This window comes from Cinclus cinclus, chromosome 28 (genome assembly GCF_963662255.1).
Source record: "Cinclus cinclus chromosome 28, bCinCin1.1, whole genome shotgun sequence".
Taxonomy (NCBI): Eukaryota; Metazoa; Chordata; class Aves; order Passeriformes; family Cinclidae; genus Cinclus; species Cinclus cinclus.
The window spans coordinates 6,405,306-6,423,928 of record NC_085073.1 but is presented as its reverse complement, the minus strand read 5'-3'; the positions used below and the strand labels follow the sequence as shown (position 1 = coordinate 6,423,928).

General features: G+C 50.4%; 1 protein-coding gene across 2 annotated transcripts; it reads left to right on the top strand.

Moving 5' to 3' along the window:
• Positions 1-178: 178 nt before the first annotated feature.
• Positions 179-18,495, top strand: SUGP1 (SURP and G-patch domain containing 1). 2 transcript variants are annotated; one of them, XM_062510120.1, is made up of 15 exons: positions 179-203; positions 1,728-1,899; positions 2,382-2,485; positions 3,294-3,518; positions 4,317-4,440; positions 5,421-5,524; positions 7,558-7,681; positions 8,452-8,762; positions 8,988-9,098; positions 10,543-10,649; positions 11,342-11,519; positions 13,382-13,488; positions 14,253-14,398; positions 14,925-15,054; positions 16,698-18,495. In XM_062510120.1, exons 1-15 carry the CDS (start codon positions 179-181, stop codon positions 16,722-16,724), a joined length of 1,995 nt encoding a protein of 664 aa, XP_062366104.1. In that variant the 3' UTR covers positions 16,725-18,495. The 2 variants fall into 2 exon arrangements, with proteins under 2 accessions (XP_062366104.1, XP_062366103.1); XM_062510119.1 differs by having other exon boundaries at positions 8,452-9,098.
• The last annotated feature ends 128 nt before the right edge of the window (positions 18,496-18,623 follow it).

Here is an 18,623-nt window from a genome sequence, read left to right as displayed (position 1 = left end):
GAGCCGTCAGAGCTGGGCGGTTCTGCCACCCCCGAGCTGGGCTCGGTGCGGCGGGAGGAGCGGGGAGAGCGGCGGGATGGCCCCCACGAGGGACTACAACTCCCAGGGGCGCTTGCGGCGGGGCGGCTCCGGCGCGGCGCGCCCGGCGCGGGGCACGCTGGGACGGGGGGGCTCCAAAATGGACAACCACAGGGATGCGCCAGGTACGGCCCGGCCCGGGTGGCTCCCGCCGCTCCCGGCTCTGTCCCGGCTCTCCCGGGGCTCTGCTCCGCTCCTCCCGCCTCGCTACCTTCCCCCGGCTCGCCTCTACCGCCTCCGGGGCTCCGGGAGCGGGGGGTGAGGGTGTGCCGGCAGAGTCGGGGGCTGGGGGAGCCCTCCCCCGTTAAATTCCCCTCTGTTTTTCCCGCTGCGGAGCGGAGCTGGGTGTTCGGGATGGATCCCCGCCTTCGTTCCCGGCTCGCTTTCCCGTAGGGAAGCCGGGCTGCTGGTATGGAATGGCTCCTCTGTTCGTTTTCCTCCCTTTTCCCACAGCAAAGCCGAGCCTGGGGTCCCAGATGGTCTCCCCGTTATTTTTCCTCCTCTTTTTCCACAGGGAATCAGAGCCGGTAGTTCCGGGAGGCTCCACTCTTGATTTTTCCTCTCCTTTTCCCACAGGAAGCTCAACTGTTCATTCCCTCTCTCTTTTCCCTTAGGAGACCTGAGCTGGTGGTTTGTGGAGACCACACTGTTGATTTTTTTTTTCTCCTTTTTTCTATAGAGAAGTTGAGTTTGGGAAGAGCCTATAGTTTATTCCTTCTCTTTTCCGACAGGGAGAGTGTGTCTTGATTTGGGATGATCTCTGTGTTAATCTCTCTTCTTTTCCTTTAGGAAATAGGAGCCCTGATTTGGGATGGTTTCCCCATTAATTTCCCTTCTTTTCTCACAGGGAAGCTGAATTCAGAAGGTCCTACTCTAATCCCACCTTTTTCCCTCAAGGAATGTAAGCCTTGATTTGGGATGATTCTTACTAAATCCCACCCTTTTTCCTCAGGGGATGAGCCCATGGATCCAGACTGATTCCTGTTAATTCCTGCCTTTTTCCATCAGGGAACGATACCCTGGATTTGGGATGAACCCTGTTAATTCCCACTTTTTTCCCTCAGGGAACGAGCCCCTTGGTTTGGGATTATCCCTTTTTATTCCTAGCTCTTTCCCACAGGGAATGCCCCCCTTGATTTGGGATGATCCCTGTTAATTCCTGCCTTTTTCCCTCAGGGAATGATCCCCTTGATTTGGGACTATCCCTGTTAATTCTCACCCTTTATCCTACGGGGAATGCACCCCTGATTCCTGAGAATTCCCATGCTAGCTCTTCCCTCAGGGAATTCCGGACAATTCCCATGCTAATTCCCTCGTTTTCCCTCAGGGAATTCCGGACAATTCCCATGCTAATTCCCCGTCCCTTTTCCCTCAGGGAATTCCGGACAATTCCCATGCTAATTCCCGTCCCTTTTCCCTCAGGGAATTCCGGACAATTCCCATGCTAATTCCCTCGTTTTCCCTCAGGGAATTCCGGACAATTCCCATGCTAATTCCCTCGTTTTCCCTCAGGGAATTCCGGACAATTCCCGTGCTAATTCCCTCGTTTTCCCTCAGGGAATTCCGGACAATTCCCGTGCTAATTCCCACCCTTTTCCCTCAGGGAATTCCGGACAATTCCCGTGCTAATTCCCACCCTTTTCCCTCAGGGAAGGCGAGCCGGTGGTTCGGCGTGTCCCAATCCAAGTCGGCCAAGACGAGTGTGAACATCTTGCAGCAGGAGGAGCTGATCGCCCAGAAAAAACGGGAAATCGAGGCCAGGCTGGAGCAGCAGGCGCGGCAGAATTCCCTGAGCATCCCGCAGCTCCCGCTGCTCGGAGAGTACGAGGGGATCCCGGGAATGCCGGGCTCCTGGCTGCCCGCAAATGGGGCTGGGGAGGGTTGGGAAGGGGAGCACAGGGAGGAAAATCGTGATTTTAATGAAGGAAAATCCCAGTTTTGGTGGAGCAGAGGGAGGAAAATCGTGATTTTGAGGAAGGAAAGAAGGAAAATCCCAGTTTTGGTGGAGCAGAGGGAGGAAAATCGTGATTTTAGTGAAGGAAGGAAAATCCCAGTTTTGGTGGAGCAGGGGGAGGAAAATCGTTATTTTAACTGAGCAGGGAAGGTTAATGCCAGTTTTAATGGAGCAGGGGGAGGGAAATCCCAATTTTAACGGAGGAGGAGGGAGACTGGGGGTTCTTTTGAGAATTCAGTGGTAGGTGAGAGAAGTTCCCAATTCTAGGAGTTTTTCCTGTGCTGAATCCCACATGGGAAGGGCCAGGAAGCTCCAAAGTTCCAGCTCCTGTTTTCCTGTCCCTGCTCAGTGATGATGGCTCCGAGAGCGAGGCCTCTGTGTCCAACAAGTTTGTGAACGATGGGAGCTTCCTGCAGCAATTCCTGAAGCTCCAGAAGGAAAAATCCAATGCTGGTAGGTCCTTGCTTTCCCAGACCACATCTGGGATTCTCAGGAACTCTGTCCCCTTCATTTTTCCTCCTCAGAAACTGCCTCAAATCCCAACAACTCTGGGAATGCCCCAGCTCCAAACCCTGGGAAGAAGGAGCCAGGGCAGGCCGGGAGACTCTTCCAACCCAAGCCCAAGATTCCTGAGAATAATTTCTCTTCCTTCTCTCTACAGAAACTGCCCCAAATGCCCCCAACAGCTCTGGGAATGCCCCAGCCCCAAACCTTGGGAAGAAGTGGCTTTGGCAGGCCCACAGCCTTTCCCACACCAAACTTGGGATCCCCAAGAATAATTTCTCTTCATTCTCCCCTCAGAAACTGCCCCATATTCCTCAGACAACTCCGGGAATGCCCCATCCCAAACCCAGGATTCCCAGGAACTCTTTTCTTTTCATTCTCCCCTCAAAAACTGCCCCATATTCCTCAGACAACTCTGGGAATGCCCCATCCCAAACCCAGGGAAGAAGCAGCCGGGGCAGGCCTGGAGCCTCTCCCAACCCAAAGCTGAGATTTCCAAGAATCATTTCTCTTTCTTTCTCCACAGAAACTGCCTCAAATCCCTCAGACAGCTCTGGGAATGCCCCATCCCAAACCCAGGATTCCCCAGAACTCTTTTCTCTTAATTTTCTCCACAGAAACCGCCCCAAATCTCTCCAACAGCTCAGGGAGTTCCCCAGCCCCAAACCCCTGGAAGGAGTAGCCGGGGCAGGCCCAGAGCTGTTCCCACACCAAACTTAGGATTCCCAAGAATAATTTGCCTTCCTTTTCTCCACAGAAACTGCCCCAAATGCCCCCAACAGCTCTGGGAGTGCCCCAGCCCCACAGGCCGGGAAGAAGCCGGCGCTGCTGGGGAAGCGGCCGGGCCAGGCCCTGAGCCGAATGCTCCAGGCCCGGAGCCTCTCCCATCCCAAACCCAGCCCTGTCCTGAGCCGCCTCAGCGTCTTCCAGGCCCCAGATGAGGATGAGGAGGAGGATTATGAGCAATGGTTGGAAATCAAAGGTCAGTGGCAGCTCCTGCTCTGGGGCTGGAGTTGGGAGTGCCCGTCCTGGGATAGGGGTTCAGTGGGGGTAGGGTTCCCTCAGGCCCAGTAGGGAATGGGATTGGGGTTCAGGTCCTGGGATTGGGGTTCAGGATTCCCTCAGGCCCAGTAGGGAATGGGATTGGGGTTCAGGTCCTGGGATTGGGGTTCAGGATTCCCTCAGGCCCAGTAGGGAATGGGATTGGGGTTCAGGTCCTGGGATGGGGGTTCAGTGAGGTCAGGATTCCCTCAGGCCCAGTAGGGAATGGGACTGAGGTTCTGGTCCTAGACCAGGGAAACCTTGGAGCTGCTTCCAGAGGCTAAAGGGGCTCCAGGACAGCTGGAGAGGAATTTGGGATTAGAAATGGGGGGGGGGGGGGGAGAGCAGGACACAGGGAATGGCTGTGAGATTTTGGGAAGGAATTTCCTGTCTGGGAGAGTGAGGAGGGACTGGGCTGCAATTCCCAGAGCAGCTGTGACTGCCCTGGAGGTATCCAAGGAAACTTTGGGACAGCAGAAAACACGGGAATGGGATGAGCTTTAACCCCACCTCAGACTCCAAATCTATAGAAACCCCACGGGGAAAAAAAAACCTCAGAGACCCCATAAAAAAAAACCCCAGCAATTATGATGTGAAAACACCTTTCTACAACTACGTGCCCCATTTCATCCTTTCTCTTCCCATATTCCCATGTGTCTGCTCCGTGCTTTTCGGCAGTAATTCCCTGTTTCCCGTTTGGGGGGAAGTTGAACCCCAAGTACTGACAGCCTCCTTAAAGTTTTGCCCCCAGAGGACTCGGAGACACGGCAGGTGGTGGAAAAGCTGGCCAGGTTCGTGGCTGAGGGCGGCCCCGAGCTCGAGAAGGTCGCCATGGAGGACTACAAGGATAATCCTGCTTTTTCGTGAGTTTGGGGTCGGGTTTGTTGCCAAGGAAAGGGGGGAAAGGTAGGGATGGGGTTTGGGGAGTGTTCCCTGTGAGGGGGGGGAATGTTTGGGGGTCGTTGTTGTTCCTTGAGGAGGGGGGAAAGGTTTGGGTTTGAAGGGGGGGGGAAGATTTGAGTTCATTGTTTTTCCCTGAGGGGGAAAAGTTTGGGGTTGTTGTTGTTCCTTGAGGAGGGGAAAAGTTTGGGTTTGAAGGGGGGGGAAGATTTTGGATTTGAGGGGGAGAAAAATTTGGGTTTGTTGTTTTTCCCAGAGAAGGAAAAGTTTGGATTTGAGGGGGAGAAAAGTTTGGGTTCGTTGTTCTTCCCTGTGAGGGGGAAATGTTTGGATTTTGAGGAGGGAGAAATGTTTGAGATCATTGTTCTTCACTGTGAGGGGGAAAATTTGGAATTTGAGGGTGGAAAATTTGGGTTCATTGTTTTTCCCTGAGGGGGAAAAGTTTGGGTTCATTGTTCTTCCTGTGAGGGGGAAAATTTGGAATTTGAGGAGGGGGAAAAGTTTGGATTTGAGGAGGGGAAAGTTTGGGTTCATTGTTTTTCCTGTGAGAGGGAAAGTTTAGAATTTGTAAGGGTAAGGTTTGGAATTTGAGGTGGGGGGAAAGTTTGGGTTCATTGTTCTTCCCTGTGAGGGGGAAAATTTGGAATTTGAGGGGGAGAAGTTTGGATTTGAGGAAGGAAAAGTTTGGACTTGACAGGGGTGAAAAGTTTTTTTTAATGCCAGCACTGGTGGGCAGAGGATTCCTCCATAATTTCCCTTCAAGCAACAAAAATTTGGATGCAAATCCTTGGATTGAAACTCCAGATTCTAATTCCATGTTTTAGGTGCATTCTCAGTAATTTCTCCATTTTTTCCATGTGGGAATTAGAGCTGTTCCTATCCCAGAATATCAATATTTGGATAATTATTCCTCTTTTTTTTTTTTTTTAATCTCTTTTTCCAGGTTTTTGCATGATAAGAACAGCAGGGAATTCCTTTACTACAGAAAGAAAGTGGCAGAAATAAGGAAAGAAAATCAAAATTCCCAGGCAGCCTCTTCCCAAAAAGGTAATTCCCACTAAAATCTGGGGAATGGGAACAGCACGAAGGAAATTTGGGATTTATTTGGGACTGGGATGGAAATTTTTGTGCCTGGAAAGAAAATTCCCAGCTGGAAGAAGAATCAAATCCTTGTGCCAAAAATGTGGATTCCCAAAATATTCCTGAGATTTTGAATGGGATTTTCCTTGTAGTTGTCAAAAATATTCAAAAATAATTCTCCAGCACTGAAAATTTAAGAAAAGGGAAATTTCCCCCCCCCCTCCCCCCTCAGTTTTTGTTGCATTTGTTCCAAATAAGAATTTGGGGATTGGTGTAGCCACCTTTTTCCAGGTGAGATTTGGGATTTTCCAGAGGGAATTTTCCCTGGAACAGCCTCCAGGGGTGCAGTGAGAGGACAAGAAATAATGGGATTACAGGAAAGTGGAGTTTTCCAAAGGATTTTCTGTTGTTCCTGGGTAATTCAGGGGCAAAATCCTTCAATATGGATAAATCCAGGTGGTTTAATCCTATGGGAAAATACCCGAGTCAGGAAAAAATATAAAATTTATAATTGGGTAATTCCAGGTGCTGTAATCCTATGGAAAAGTGCCTGGAAAATTTGGGATTTGGGGACCCAAAGCTGCTTTATCTCTAATTTTTCTAATTATAATAATTTTTGTATTTTATATATAATAACTTGTTTTATATATAAATAATTTGTCTCTAATATTTCTAATACCTGCTCCCCAAACCTGATGTTTTTGTACCATTTAACTGTTTTTATACCATTTCTCCCCCATTTAAACCTGGCTTTAGGCCTCACTGGTGTCCTTAGGCTGGGTTAGACCCCAAACCTGAGTTTAACCTGATCCTTTTATACCATTTAACTGTTTTTGTACCATTCCTCCCCCATTTAAACCTGGCTTTAGGCCTCACTGGGGTCCTTAGGCTGGGTTAGACCCCAAACCTGAGTTTAATCTGATCCTTTTATACCATTTAACTGATTTTGTACAGTTTCTCCCCCATTTAAACCTGGCTTTAGGCTTTATTGGGATGCTTAGGCTGGATTAGACCCCAAACCTGAGTTTAACCTGATCCTTTTATACCATTTAACAGTTTTTATACCATTTCTCCCTCATTTAAACCTGGCTTTAGGCCTCACTGGTGTTCTTAGGCTGGGTTAGACCCCAAACCTGAGTTTAACCTGATCCTTTTATACCATTTAACAGTTTTTATACCATTTCTCCCTCATTTAAACCTGGCTTTAGGCCTCACTGGTGTCCTTAGGCTGGGTTAGACCCCACCCCTGCTCCCCTAAACCTGAGTTTAACCTGATCCTTTTATACCATTTAACTGTTTTTATACCATTTCTCCCCCATTTAAACCTGGCTTTAGGCCTCACTGGTGTCCTTAGGCTGGGTTAGACCCCAAACCTGAGTTTAATCTGATCCTTTTATACCATTTAACTGATTTTGTACAGTTTCTCCCCCATTTAAACCTGGCTTTAGGCTTTATTGGGATGCTTAGGCTGGATTAGACCCCAAACCTGAGTTTAACCTGATCCTTTTATACCATTTAACAGTTTTTATACCATTTCTCCCCCATTTAAACCTGGCTTTAGGCCTCACTGGTGTCCTTAGGCTGGGTTAGACCCCAAACCTGAGTTTAACCTGATCCTTTTATGCCATTTAACAGTTTTTATACCACTTCTCCCTCATTTAAACCTGGCTTTAGGCCTCACTGGTGTTCTTAGGCTGGGTTAGACCCCACCCCTGCTCCCCTAAACCTGAGTTTAACCTGATCCTTTTATACCATTTAACTGTTTTTATACCATTTCTCCCCCATTTAAACCTGGCTTTAGGCCTCACTGGTGTCCTTAGGCTGGGTTAGACCCCACCCCTGCTCCCCAAACCTGAGTTTAACCTGATCCTTTTATACCATTTAACTGTTTTTGTACCACTTCTCCTCCTTTAAACCCACCTTTAGGCCTCACTGGGGTCCTTAGGCCGGGTTAGGCTGGGCTGGGGTGAGCTGGGCCCAGGACTAATCCCTGCCTAAAGTTTCCCCCCCAGCCGACCAGGAGACGCGGAACTCTGCGGAGAAGCTGGCGCAGTTCGTGGCTGCTGGGGGGCCTGAGGTGGAGGCCATTGCCCTGCAGAACAACAGGGAGAACCCTGCCTTCAGGTGGGCAAAATTCCTCTTTTTTTTGGGATAAATTCCCAGGGAAAGTCTTGGGAATTCTGGGTTTACTGGGACAGGGTGCCAGGAGTTGAGGGGCTCAGATTTGGGATACAACAGGGAGATCCCTGCCTTCAGGTGGGAAAAATTCCTCTTTTTTTTTTTTTTTTTTTTTTTGGATAAATTCCCAGGGAATTCCCAGGGAAAGTCATGGGAATTCTGGACTTCCTGGGACAGGGTGCCAGGAGTTGAGGGGCTCAGATTTGGGATACAACAGGGAGATCCCTGCCTTCAGGTGGGCAAAATTCCTCTTTTTTGGGGTTGTTTCCCAGGGAATTCCGATTCCCAGGTAAAGTCGTGGGAGTTGTGGGTTTACTGGGACAGTGGAAGCTGCACTGGCTGCAGGGATACACGGGATGGTGCTGGAGAGCTGGGAATGCTCTGGGAATTGCAGGAAGGAAGATTCCTGGGAAAACTGTGCTGGATCCCAGCCCTGCAGAGCTGGGAATGCTCTGGGAATTGCAGGAAGGAAAATTCCTGGGAAAACTGTGCTGGATCCCAGCCCTGCAGAGCTGGGAATGCTCTGGGTATTCCAGGCTAGAATTCCCAGCTGAGGATCTGAGCTCTTTGAGTGGAGCTGGAGAGTCGGGAATGTTGTGGGAATGCTCTGAGCATTCCAGGCAGGAATTCCACAGCTGGATCCCAGCCCTGGAGAGCTGGGAATGCTCTGGGAATGCTGTGAGCATTCCCGGCTGAGGAATTCCCGTTGTTCGCAGGTTCCTGTACGAGCCCCACAGCAAAGGGCACCGCTACTACCGCCAGAAGCTCGAGGAGTTCCGCAGGGCCCGGGGCACCGCCCCTTTTCCCGGGAATCCCCCTTTTCCCGGGAATCCCCCTTTTCCCGGGAATCCCCCTTTTCCCGGGAATCCCCCTTTTCCCGGAGAACCCGGCCTCAAACGGAAAAGCAGCCCCGAGGCCTCTCCCTCCCCTCTGTGCTTCCCTCCTCATCCCCTTCCCTCCCCTCTCCCTCTCCCCGTTCCCATCCCTCCTCCTCCTCCTCCTCCAGCCCTTCCCGTTATTCCCGCCGCTCTCCCCATTCCCTCGGCCTCTCCTTCCCCATCCTCATCCTCCACCTCCCCTCCGGATCAACCAGCCTCAAATCCCACCCCAATCCCAAATCCCACCCCAATCCCAAATCCAGCCGCGGCCCCCAATCCCTCGGGGCTCCCCAATCCCTCGGGGCTCCCCAATCCCTCGGGGCTCCCCAATCCCTCGGGGCTCCCCAATCCCTCGGGGCTCCCCAATCCCGGCCCGGGCAGCTCCAAGAAGAAGAGGAAGAGCCGCTGGGGGCCGGAGGAGGAGAAGGTGGAGCTGCCCCTGGCACAGCTGGCGCAGCAGCTGGATTCCCCCTCGGCCCTCTCGGGTGAGCGCCCCCGTGGAGTCGCCCTCGGTCCCCAGGGATTGGGGCCTTGTGGGGATTTTTTGGGTTTGTTTTTTTTTTTGGGGTCGATTTCGGGTGGTTGCAGAGTGGTTTTGGGTTTCCTGAGATGGACACGGATCAGTTTTCCCCAGGAATCTCTCTGCTGTCAGTCCTGGTTCTTTTGGGTTTGGTTTTTTGGGATTTTTTTTCCTTAATTTTATTTTTTTTCTATTTTGGGTTTTTTTTTTTTTTTTTTTGGTTTGGTTTTGGTTTTTTTTTTTTTGTTTGTTTGTTTTGGTATGGTTTTGGTTTTTTTTTTTTTTGTTTGGTTTTGGTTGGTTTTTTTTGTTTGTTTTTGATTATTTTTTTTGGTTGGTTTTTGGGGTTTTTTTGGTTTGGTTTTGGGTGGTTTTTTGGTTTTTTTGTTTGGTTTTTGGGGTTTTTTTTTTGTTTGGTTTTTTGGGGTTTTTTTTTTGTTTGGTTTTTTGGGGTTTTTTTTGTTTGGTTTTTTGGGGTTTTTTTTGTTTGGTTTTTTGGGGTTTTTTTGTTTGGTTTTTGGGGTTTTTTTGTTTGTTTTCTTTAGTTTTTTTTCTTTAGGGTTTTTTTTTAGGTTTTTTTTTTAGTTTTGGGGGGGTTTTGGGTTTTGGGTTGTTTTTGTTTTTTTGTTTGCTTTGGGGTGTTTTTTTGTTTTGGGTTTTTTGTGTTTTTTTGGTTGATTGGGTTTTTTTGTTTTTTGGGTTTTTTTGGTTGGTTGGAGGTTTTATGGGGGTTTTTGATGGATTTTTTTTTTTGTTTTGGGTTTTTTTGTGTTTTTGGGGGGCTTTTTTGGGATTTCTGTTGGTTTTTTTTGTGGTTTTTTTTTTTTTTTTTTTTTTGTTTTGTTTTTTTTTTTTTGTTTGTTTGGGGTTTTTGGGATAAAGCTGCTGTGGAGAGTTCTGGGAATTCAGGAGTAGCTCCTGGATTATTAATTCCTGCTTTTTGGGCTGGTTTGGCTTCACCTGAGCAGAGAATTCCTAAGGAAAAACAAGAAATTTGTGAGTTCCGTAAAATCAGGATTAATTCCCAGTTTTTTGAGCTGGTTTGGCCTTGCCTGAAGAGGGAATTCCTATGGGGAAAAAAAAAAAAAGAGGATTTTTAAAGCAGATTTTGGGAATTCTCAGAGCTGGCAAGGAAGGAGCTGCTTCCCACTGATTTTTCCCACTCCTGTGATTCCCAAATCCCTCCAGATAGATCCTAAAATTCCAAAATTCCTTAAATTTCCTGGGAATGGCAACACCCCATCCCTGGAATCACCCACAGCCAGGCTGGGATAAGGAAAGGAAAAATGGGATGATCCTAAAAGTGCTTCCCAAGCTGGGATTTGGTGTTTTGGTTTGTTTGCTTTTTTTTTTTTTTTCCCTGTTTTTCCAAAGGTTTTTTTCCCTGTTTTTTTTTTTTTTCCTTGCAGTTCAGGACCTGAAGGGTCTGGGATATGAGAAGGGCAAACCTGTGGGATTGGTGGGAGTCACGGAGCTCTCCGAGGCCCAGAAGAAGCAGCTGAAGGAGCAGCAGGAGGTGATTCCCAAAAAATCCTCACCCCCTCCCCAAATTCCATCTTGTGGGAGCCACAAGGATCTTTCCATCGTGGAATCCCTGGGAATAGCAGAGGGTTTGGGGGATAAGGACCTCTCCAATCCTAAAATGCCAAATCCCAAAGGAGCTTTCCAGTCCCAAACTGCCAAATCCCAAAGGAGCTTTCCAGTCCCAAAGGAGCTTTCCAGTCCCAAACTGCCAAATCCCAAAGGAGCTTTCCAGTCCCAAACTGCCAAATCCCAAAGGAGCTTTCCAGTCCCAAACTGCCAAATCCCAAAGGAGCTTTCCAGTCCCAAACTGCCAAATCCCAAAGGAGCTTTCCAGTCCCAAACTGCCAAATCCCAAAGGAGCTTTCCAGTCCCAAACTGCCAAATCCCAAAGGAGCATTCCAGTCCCAAACTGCCAAATCCCAAAGGAGCTTTCCAGTCCCAAAGGAGCTTTCCAGTCCCAAAGGAGCTTTCCAGTCCCAAACTGCCAAATCCCAAAGGAGCTTTCCAGTCCCAAACTGCCACATCCCAAAGGAGCTTTCCAGTCCCAAACTGCCACATCCCAAAGGAGCTTTCCAGTCCCAAACTGCCACATCCCAAAGGAGCTTTCCAGTCCCAAACTGCCACATCCCAAAGGAGCTTTCCAGTCCCAAAGTGCCACATCCCAAAGGAGCTTTTCCCCCCCAGATGCAGCAGATGTACGACATGATCATGAAGCACAAGCGGGCGATGCAGGAGATGCAGCTGCTGTGGGAGCGGGCGCTGCAGCAGCACCAGCACGGCTACGACAGCGACGAGGAGGTGGACAGCGAGCTGGGGACCTGGGAGCACCGCCTGCGGCGCATGGAGATGGACAAAACCCGGGGTGAGCTGGGAATGGGGAATTCCAGAGGGAATTCCATCCCTGGGAGCACCGCCTGCGGCGCATGGAGATGGACAAAACCCGGGGTGAGCTGGGAATGGGGAATTCCAGAGGGAATTCCATCCCTGGGAGCACCGCCTGCGGCGCATGGAGATGGACAAAACCCGGGGTGAGCTGGGAATGGGGAATTCCAGAGGTGGGGAATTCCATCCCTGGGAGCACCGCCTGCGGCGCATGGAGATGGACAAAACCCGGGGTGAGCTGGGAATGGGGAATTCCAGAGGTGGGGAATTCCATCCCTGGGAGCACCGCCTGCGGCGCATGGAGATGGACAAAACCCGGGGTGAGCTGGGAATGGGGAATTCCAGAGGTGGGGAATTCCATCCCTGGGAGCACCGCCGCAGGGAGATGGACAAAACCCGGGGTGAGCTGGGAATGGGGAATTCCAGAGGTGGGGAATTCCATCCCTGGGAGCACCGCCTGCGGCGCATGGAGATGGACAAAACCCGGGGTGAGCTGGGAATGGGGAATTCCAGAGGTGGGGAATTCCATCCCTGGGAGCACCGTGGAGATGGACAAAACCCGGGGTGAGCTGGGAATGGGGAATTCCAGAGGTGGGGAATTCCATCCCTGGGAGCACCATGGAGATGGACAAAACCCGGGGTGAGCTGGGAATGGGGAATTCCAGAGGTGGGGAATTCCATCCCTGGGAGCACCGCCTGCGGCGCATGGAGATGGACAAAACCCGGGGTGAGCTGGGAATGGGGAATTCCAGAGGGAATTCCATCCCTGGGAGCACCGCCTGCGGCGCATGGAGATGGACAAAACCCGGGGTGAGCTGGGAATGGGGAATTCCAGAGGGAATTCCATCCCTGGGAGCACCATGGAGATGGACAAAACCCGGGGTGAGCTGGGAATGGGGAATTCCAGAGGGAATTCCATCCCTGGGAGCACCATGGAGATGGACAAAACCCGGGGTGAGCTGGGAATGGGGAATTCCAGAGGTGGGGAATTCCATCCCTGGGAGCACCGTGGAGATGGACAAAACCCGGGGTGAGCTGGGAATGGGGAATTCCAGAGGGAATTCCATCCCTGGGAGCACCGCCTGCGGCGCATGGAGATGGACAAAACCCGGGGTGAGCTGGGAATGGGGAATTCCAGAGGGAATTCCATCCCTGGGAGCACCGTGGAGATGGACAAAACCCGGGGTGAGCTGGGAATGGGGAATTCCAGAGGGAATTCCATCCCTGGGAGCACCATGGAGATGGACAAAACCCGGGGTGAGCTGGGAATGGGGAATTCCAGAGGTGGGGAATTCCATCCCTGGGAGCACCATGGAGATGGACAAAACCTGGGGTGAGCTGGGAATTCCATCCCTGGGAATGGGGAATTTCCATCCCTGGGAGCACCATGGAGATGGACAAAACCTCAGGATGAGTTGGGAATTGGGGAATTCCAGAGGGAATTCCATCCCTGGGAGCACATCTTGCTGGTTTTGTGCTCCAGAATCCTCCTGGAATCCCTGGGTTGCTGCACAAATCCCAAGGGATTCTCCATGGTTTTCCAGAGATCTCACTGGGTGTTCCTGGGAATTTTTATGCTCCATGAATCCCAAGGGATTCTCTGTGGTTTTGCAGAGTGAGCATCCCACTGGGAATTCCCGGGAATTTTTATGCTCCAGAATTCTGCTGGAATCCAAATCCCCTTGAAATCCCAAGGGATTCTCCATGAGTGTTCTCTCCATGGTTTTCTGTGAGGATCCCACTGGGAATTCCTGGGAATTTCTGTGCTCCAGCAATCCCTGGAATGCTGCACAAATGCCAGAAGGATTTTCCATGACCTCGGTGTTGTTCCTGCTTTTCCAGAGTGGGCGGAGCAGCTGACCCAGATGGGCCGAGGGAAACATTTCATCGGGGATTTCCTCCCTCCTGACGAGCTGGAAAAATTCATGGAAACCTTCAAGGCACTCAAGGTGAGGATTTCTGGGATTCTGGGAATGCTCCAGACTCATCCCACAGCGGGGAAAATTCCTCCGGCTCTCCTTGCTCCAGGCATTCCCACAAGGAAAGAAGGGAACAGATTCTCACTCTTTGCACGGAAATGGGGCAATATTTGGGAAAAATTCCTTCCCTGGGAGGGAATGGGGCAGAATTCCCAAAGGATCTGTGGCTGGCCCATCCCTGGAAGTGTCCAAGGAAAGTCTGGAGCATCCTGGGATCGTGGGAATTTTATCCCTGCCCATAGGACTGGAGGGGCTTTAAGGTCCTTTTCCACTCTGGAATTCCACGCTTTGGGTTTTTTCTGGAATTCCAGACAAACCTCCCACTGGATTCCTCAGTGAGTACCAAGCTGGGGGAAAAAAATGGGAATTTTTCTCCATCTGATTTTATGGCAGTGCAAAACCCCAGCCCGCAACTCCAGCACATCCCAGTCCTTCCCAAACCCTGGAATTCCTGGAAGTTGCCCCATCCCTGTTTTCCAACACAGTGTCTGACGTTCCCAGGGATTCAACCTTAAAAAAAAAAAAAAAAAAAAACACCCAGATCTGAGGCTGGATCCAGGAAAAATCCTGGAATTCCAGAGCTGTTGGAGCTTCATTCCCTCCTCAGGGCTGGAATCCTGGGAAATGCTGGCAGTTCGTTCCTAAAAATTCCAATTTGGGGGATGGGTGGAGCTGCTTTTCCCCCTTCTCCTGTGATCCATGGAATAAGAAATTCCCATTTTTTCCTGCTGCAGGAGGGCCGGGAGCCGGATTATTCCGAGTACAAGGAATTCAAGCTGACAGTGGAAAACATCGGATACCAAATGCTGATGAAAATGGGATGGAAGGAAGGAGAGGGATTGGGATCCGATGGACAGGGAATTAAAAATCCTGTCAGCAAGTGAGTGTCCCTGTGGATTGTTCCAGGTCTGGGCAGGAGATCCGGGGAAGTGTCAGGGAAAATTCCCGCTGGAATTCCTGGCATTTGGGAAGGAGAGCTGGGAACGTTTCAAGAACAATTGCCATTGGAATTCCTGGGATTTGGGAAGATCTGGGAATGTTTCAGGGGGAGAATTCCCAGATTTGGGCAGGAGATCCAGGAACGTTTCAGGGGGAGAATTCCCAGATTTGGGCAGGAGATCCAGGAATGTTTCAGGGGGAGAATTCCCAGATTTGGGCAGGAGATCCGGGAACGTTTCAGGGGGAGAATTCCCAGATTTGGGAAGGAGATCTGAAAACGTTTTGGGGTGACAATTCCCGTGAGAATTCCTGGGATTTGGGAAGGAGATGTGGGAATGTTTTGAGGACAGTTCCTGCGGGAATTCCCAGATTTGGGAAGGAGATCCAGGAAGGTCTCGGGGAGAATTCCCATGGGAATTCCCAGGGCACAGGGGCGTCCGAGCCGTCCCATTCCCGGTTTTCCTCAGGGGCACCACGGCCACGGACGGGGCGGGATTCGGGATCGAGCGCCCGGCGGAGCTGACCAAGGAGGACGACGAGTACGAGGCCTTCCGGAAACGCATGATGCTGGCATACCGCTTCCGGCCCAATCCGCTGGTACGGGATACCGGGATATATCGGGATATATCGGGATATGGGGATCAGGGCTGGCATACCGCTTCCGGCCCAATCCGCTGGTACGGGATATATCGGGATATATCGGGATATATCGGGATATATCGGGATATGGGGATCAGGGCTGGCATACCGCTTCCGGCCCAATCCCCTGGTACGGGATATCGGGATATATCGGGATATATCGGGATATATCGGGATATGGGGATCAGGGCTGGCATACCGCTTCCGGCCCAATCCGCTGGTACGGGATATATCGGGATATATCGGGATATATCGGGATATATCGGGATATGGGGATCAGGGCTGGCATACCGCTTCCGGCCCAATCCGCTGGTACGGGATACCGGGATATATCGGGATATATCGGGATATGGGGATCAGGGCTGGCATACCGCTTCCGGCCCAATCCCCTGGTACGGGATATCGGGATATATCGGGATATATCGGGATATGGGGATCAGGGCTGGCATACCGCTTCCGGCCCAATCCGCTGGTACGGGATATCGGGATATATCGGGATATATCGGGATATGGGGATCAGGGCTGGCATACCGCTTCCGGCCCAATCCGCTGGTACGGGATACCGGGATATATCGGGATATATCGGGATATATCGGGATATGGGGATCAGGGCTGGCATACCGCTTCCGGCCCAATCCCCTGGTACGGGATATCGGGATATGTCGGGATATATCGGGATATATCGGGATATGGGGATCAGGGCTGGCATACCGCTTCCGGCCCAATCCGCTGGTACGGGATATCGGGATATATCGGGATATATCGGGATATGGGGATCAGTGCTGGCATACCGCTTCCGGCCCAATCCCCTGGTACGGGATATCGGGATATATCGGGATATATCGGGATATATCGGGATATGGGGATCAGGGCTGGCATACCGCTTCCGGCCCAATCCCCTGGTACGGGATATCGGGATATATCGGGATATATCGGGATATGGGGATCAGGGCTGGCATACCGCTTCCGGCCCAATCCGCTGGTACGGGATATCGGGATATGTCGGGATATATCGGGATATATCGGGATATGGGATGGGATGGGATGGGATGGATCCACTGGAGCTGGGAATGGGAATGGGATGGAGCTAATAATGAGAGAGAGTCCCTGGAACGGGGCAGGGCCGGATCCCCTGGAGTGGGAATGTCCCAAACCCAGGCAGGCCCAGGGACAAATCCCTGGAATGTCGATGGAGCTCTGGGAATGCCGGGAATGTTGGCAGTTGGAAAATTCCTCTTGGATTCTCTCCTCATCCTGAACCGTCCTCCCAGAATTCCCTGGATGCAGAATTCTCCTTCCCAGTTTTTTTTTTTTGTTTTTTGTTTTTTGGTTTTTTTTTATTCGAATCCTGATTTTATTTCCATCTTTATCCCAGTTAAACCCGGCTTCTCCATGAATCCCATGTTTTCCTTGGAATTGCCATTTTCCAGGGGACAAAACCAAGCTTGGGTTTTCCCTTTTCCCTTTCCAGCCAAAACTGGGGGGGGGGGAACTGAAAAAATGTCACATTCCAGTGGCTTTCCCAATGAATCCAGATGCTGATTTTTTTGGGATGAAATCCCCAATCCTGATGATTTTTCCATATTTTTTTCTCCCTACAGAACAACCCACGGCGACCTTACTACTGAGGAGGGCTTTTCCCGACAGATTTCCTGGGAATTCTTATCCCAAACTTCATTATCCATCTCTCTTTTTTTTTTTTTTTTTTTTTTTCCCCCCGATGTTATCCAGCTTTTTTTGGGGAATCACAGCTCCTCCTTCCCCCATGGAAAAGCTTTCCCAGCTTTTTTTTTTTTGTTTTGGGACACACATGGAGGGTTTGGAACAGCCCCAAAAATCCCCCAGGAGACTCCAATTCCAAGGAATTTGGGATTTTTGGCAATGGCAGATCTTGTGCTGCTCCAGGAGTGGGGGAGGGTGGGGGATTTTATTCCTTGATTTTTATCTTGGAATCTCAGGTCCAAGAGATTTTAAGGAATTTGGGGAACCAGTGCCTCCAGTTTTGCCTCTGGATGAGCGGATCTGGCACAGATCCATTGGGAATTCCAGGATTTGAAGGATCCAGGGGGGAATTTATTCCCTTCCCTGGGATTTTGCCAACACCTCCTGTGCTTTGGGATGACGAAGACCCAAAATTCCAAAGCCACACTTTTGGAAAAAATCCAACCAAAAAAAAAAATAATAATAATAATAATTCCAGCACCGCGCTTTGGAAAAATCCTGTTGGATTTTATTGTCCTAAAAAGATAAAAAACAAAAAAACAACAAAAAAAACTTCTGGAAATACGAATTTTCTTCACAGAGTTCTGTAAATAAAATCAAACTTGTTTGTTCCTTAGGTTTAATCCTTGGGATTTGTTTGGGAAGAGAGGGATAATTTTTTATTTTTTTTAGGGTGGGAGTCTGCCCTGGTGCTTGTTTTTTTTTCCAAGGATTTTCAGGGAAAAAAAACCTGGATTTTGTTCCTTTTTTTTTTTTTTTTTTTTTTTTTTGGATGCTTGATATGATTCTTTGTTAATTTTTTTAATTGCAGACTCAAGCGTTATTCCAAAATGGGGGATGGGGAGGTGGTTTATCCGGGAATTTTGGGAAAATTGGGAAATGCTGATAGAAAGCCTGGCAGCTCTCCAGGTATTGAGGTCACTCCTGGATCCACCTTTTCCCAGGAATTCCTAACCCGGAGCTCCCCAGGATTTAAGGAAGGGATTTTTGGGAGCATGGAGAAGTTTGGAAAATCGCTTTTATTCCTGGGGATTCTGGAATAAAGAATTTCCTTTTTCCCCCCATTTTATTTTATTTTTATTTTTGTTTTGTTTTTCCCCGGCTGGAGCATTCCCTGTTCCCATTCCCGGGCGTGTCCCGGCTGCTCCCAGAGGGACAATCCCAGGGCAAAATCCAGCCGGGAAAATTCCTCAGGAACGGGAAAGGGCCAAAGGTTGTCCGGGATCGCATTTCCCAGGGATTCGGGATTCCGGGAAAAGGCGGAGCGGCCGCCCCGGGGAATTTTGAATTCCTCTGGAATATTTTTCAACCCATTCCCAACCCTGGGAATGCCGAGTTTCCTTCAATGCTCCCTAAAATCCGGGATAAAGTTCGGGAATTCCCAGTTTCCAGTGGGATGCGGAGCCTTCGATCCTCACTGAAATCCGGGCTAAAGGCTCGGGAATCTCGGGCTCTAAGGAATTTCGGGAATTCCGAGCTCCCGGCGGGATGCGAGACCTTGGGAGTGCGGCCGCTCCCGATCCTTTCAATCCCTCCCTAAAATCCGGGATATAAAAGTTCGGGAATCTCGGGATTGAAGGAATTTTGGGGGTCCCGAGTTTCCAGCGGAATGTGGGGGGCGCTCGGAGCGGCCGCTCCCGATCCCTCTTTGCCTTCGTGTCCCCCTGTCTGTCCCTGTGTCCCCCTGTCTGTCCCTGTCCCCCTGCCTGTCCCGCTGTCTGTCCCTGTCCGTCTGTCCCGCTGTCTGTCCCCGTGTCCCGCTGTCTGTCCCGCTGTCTGTCCCTGTGTCCCCCTGTCTGTCCCCC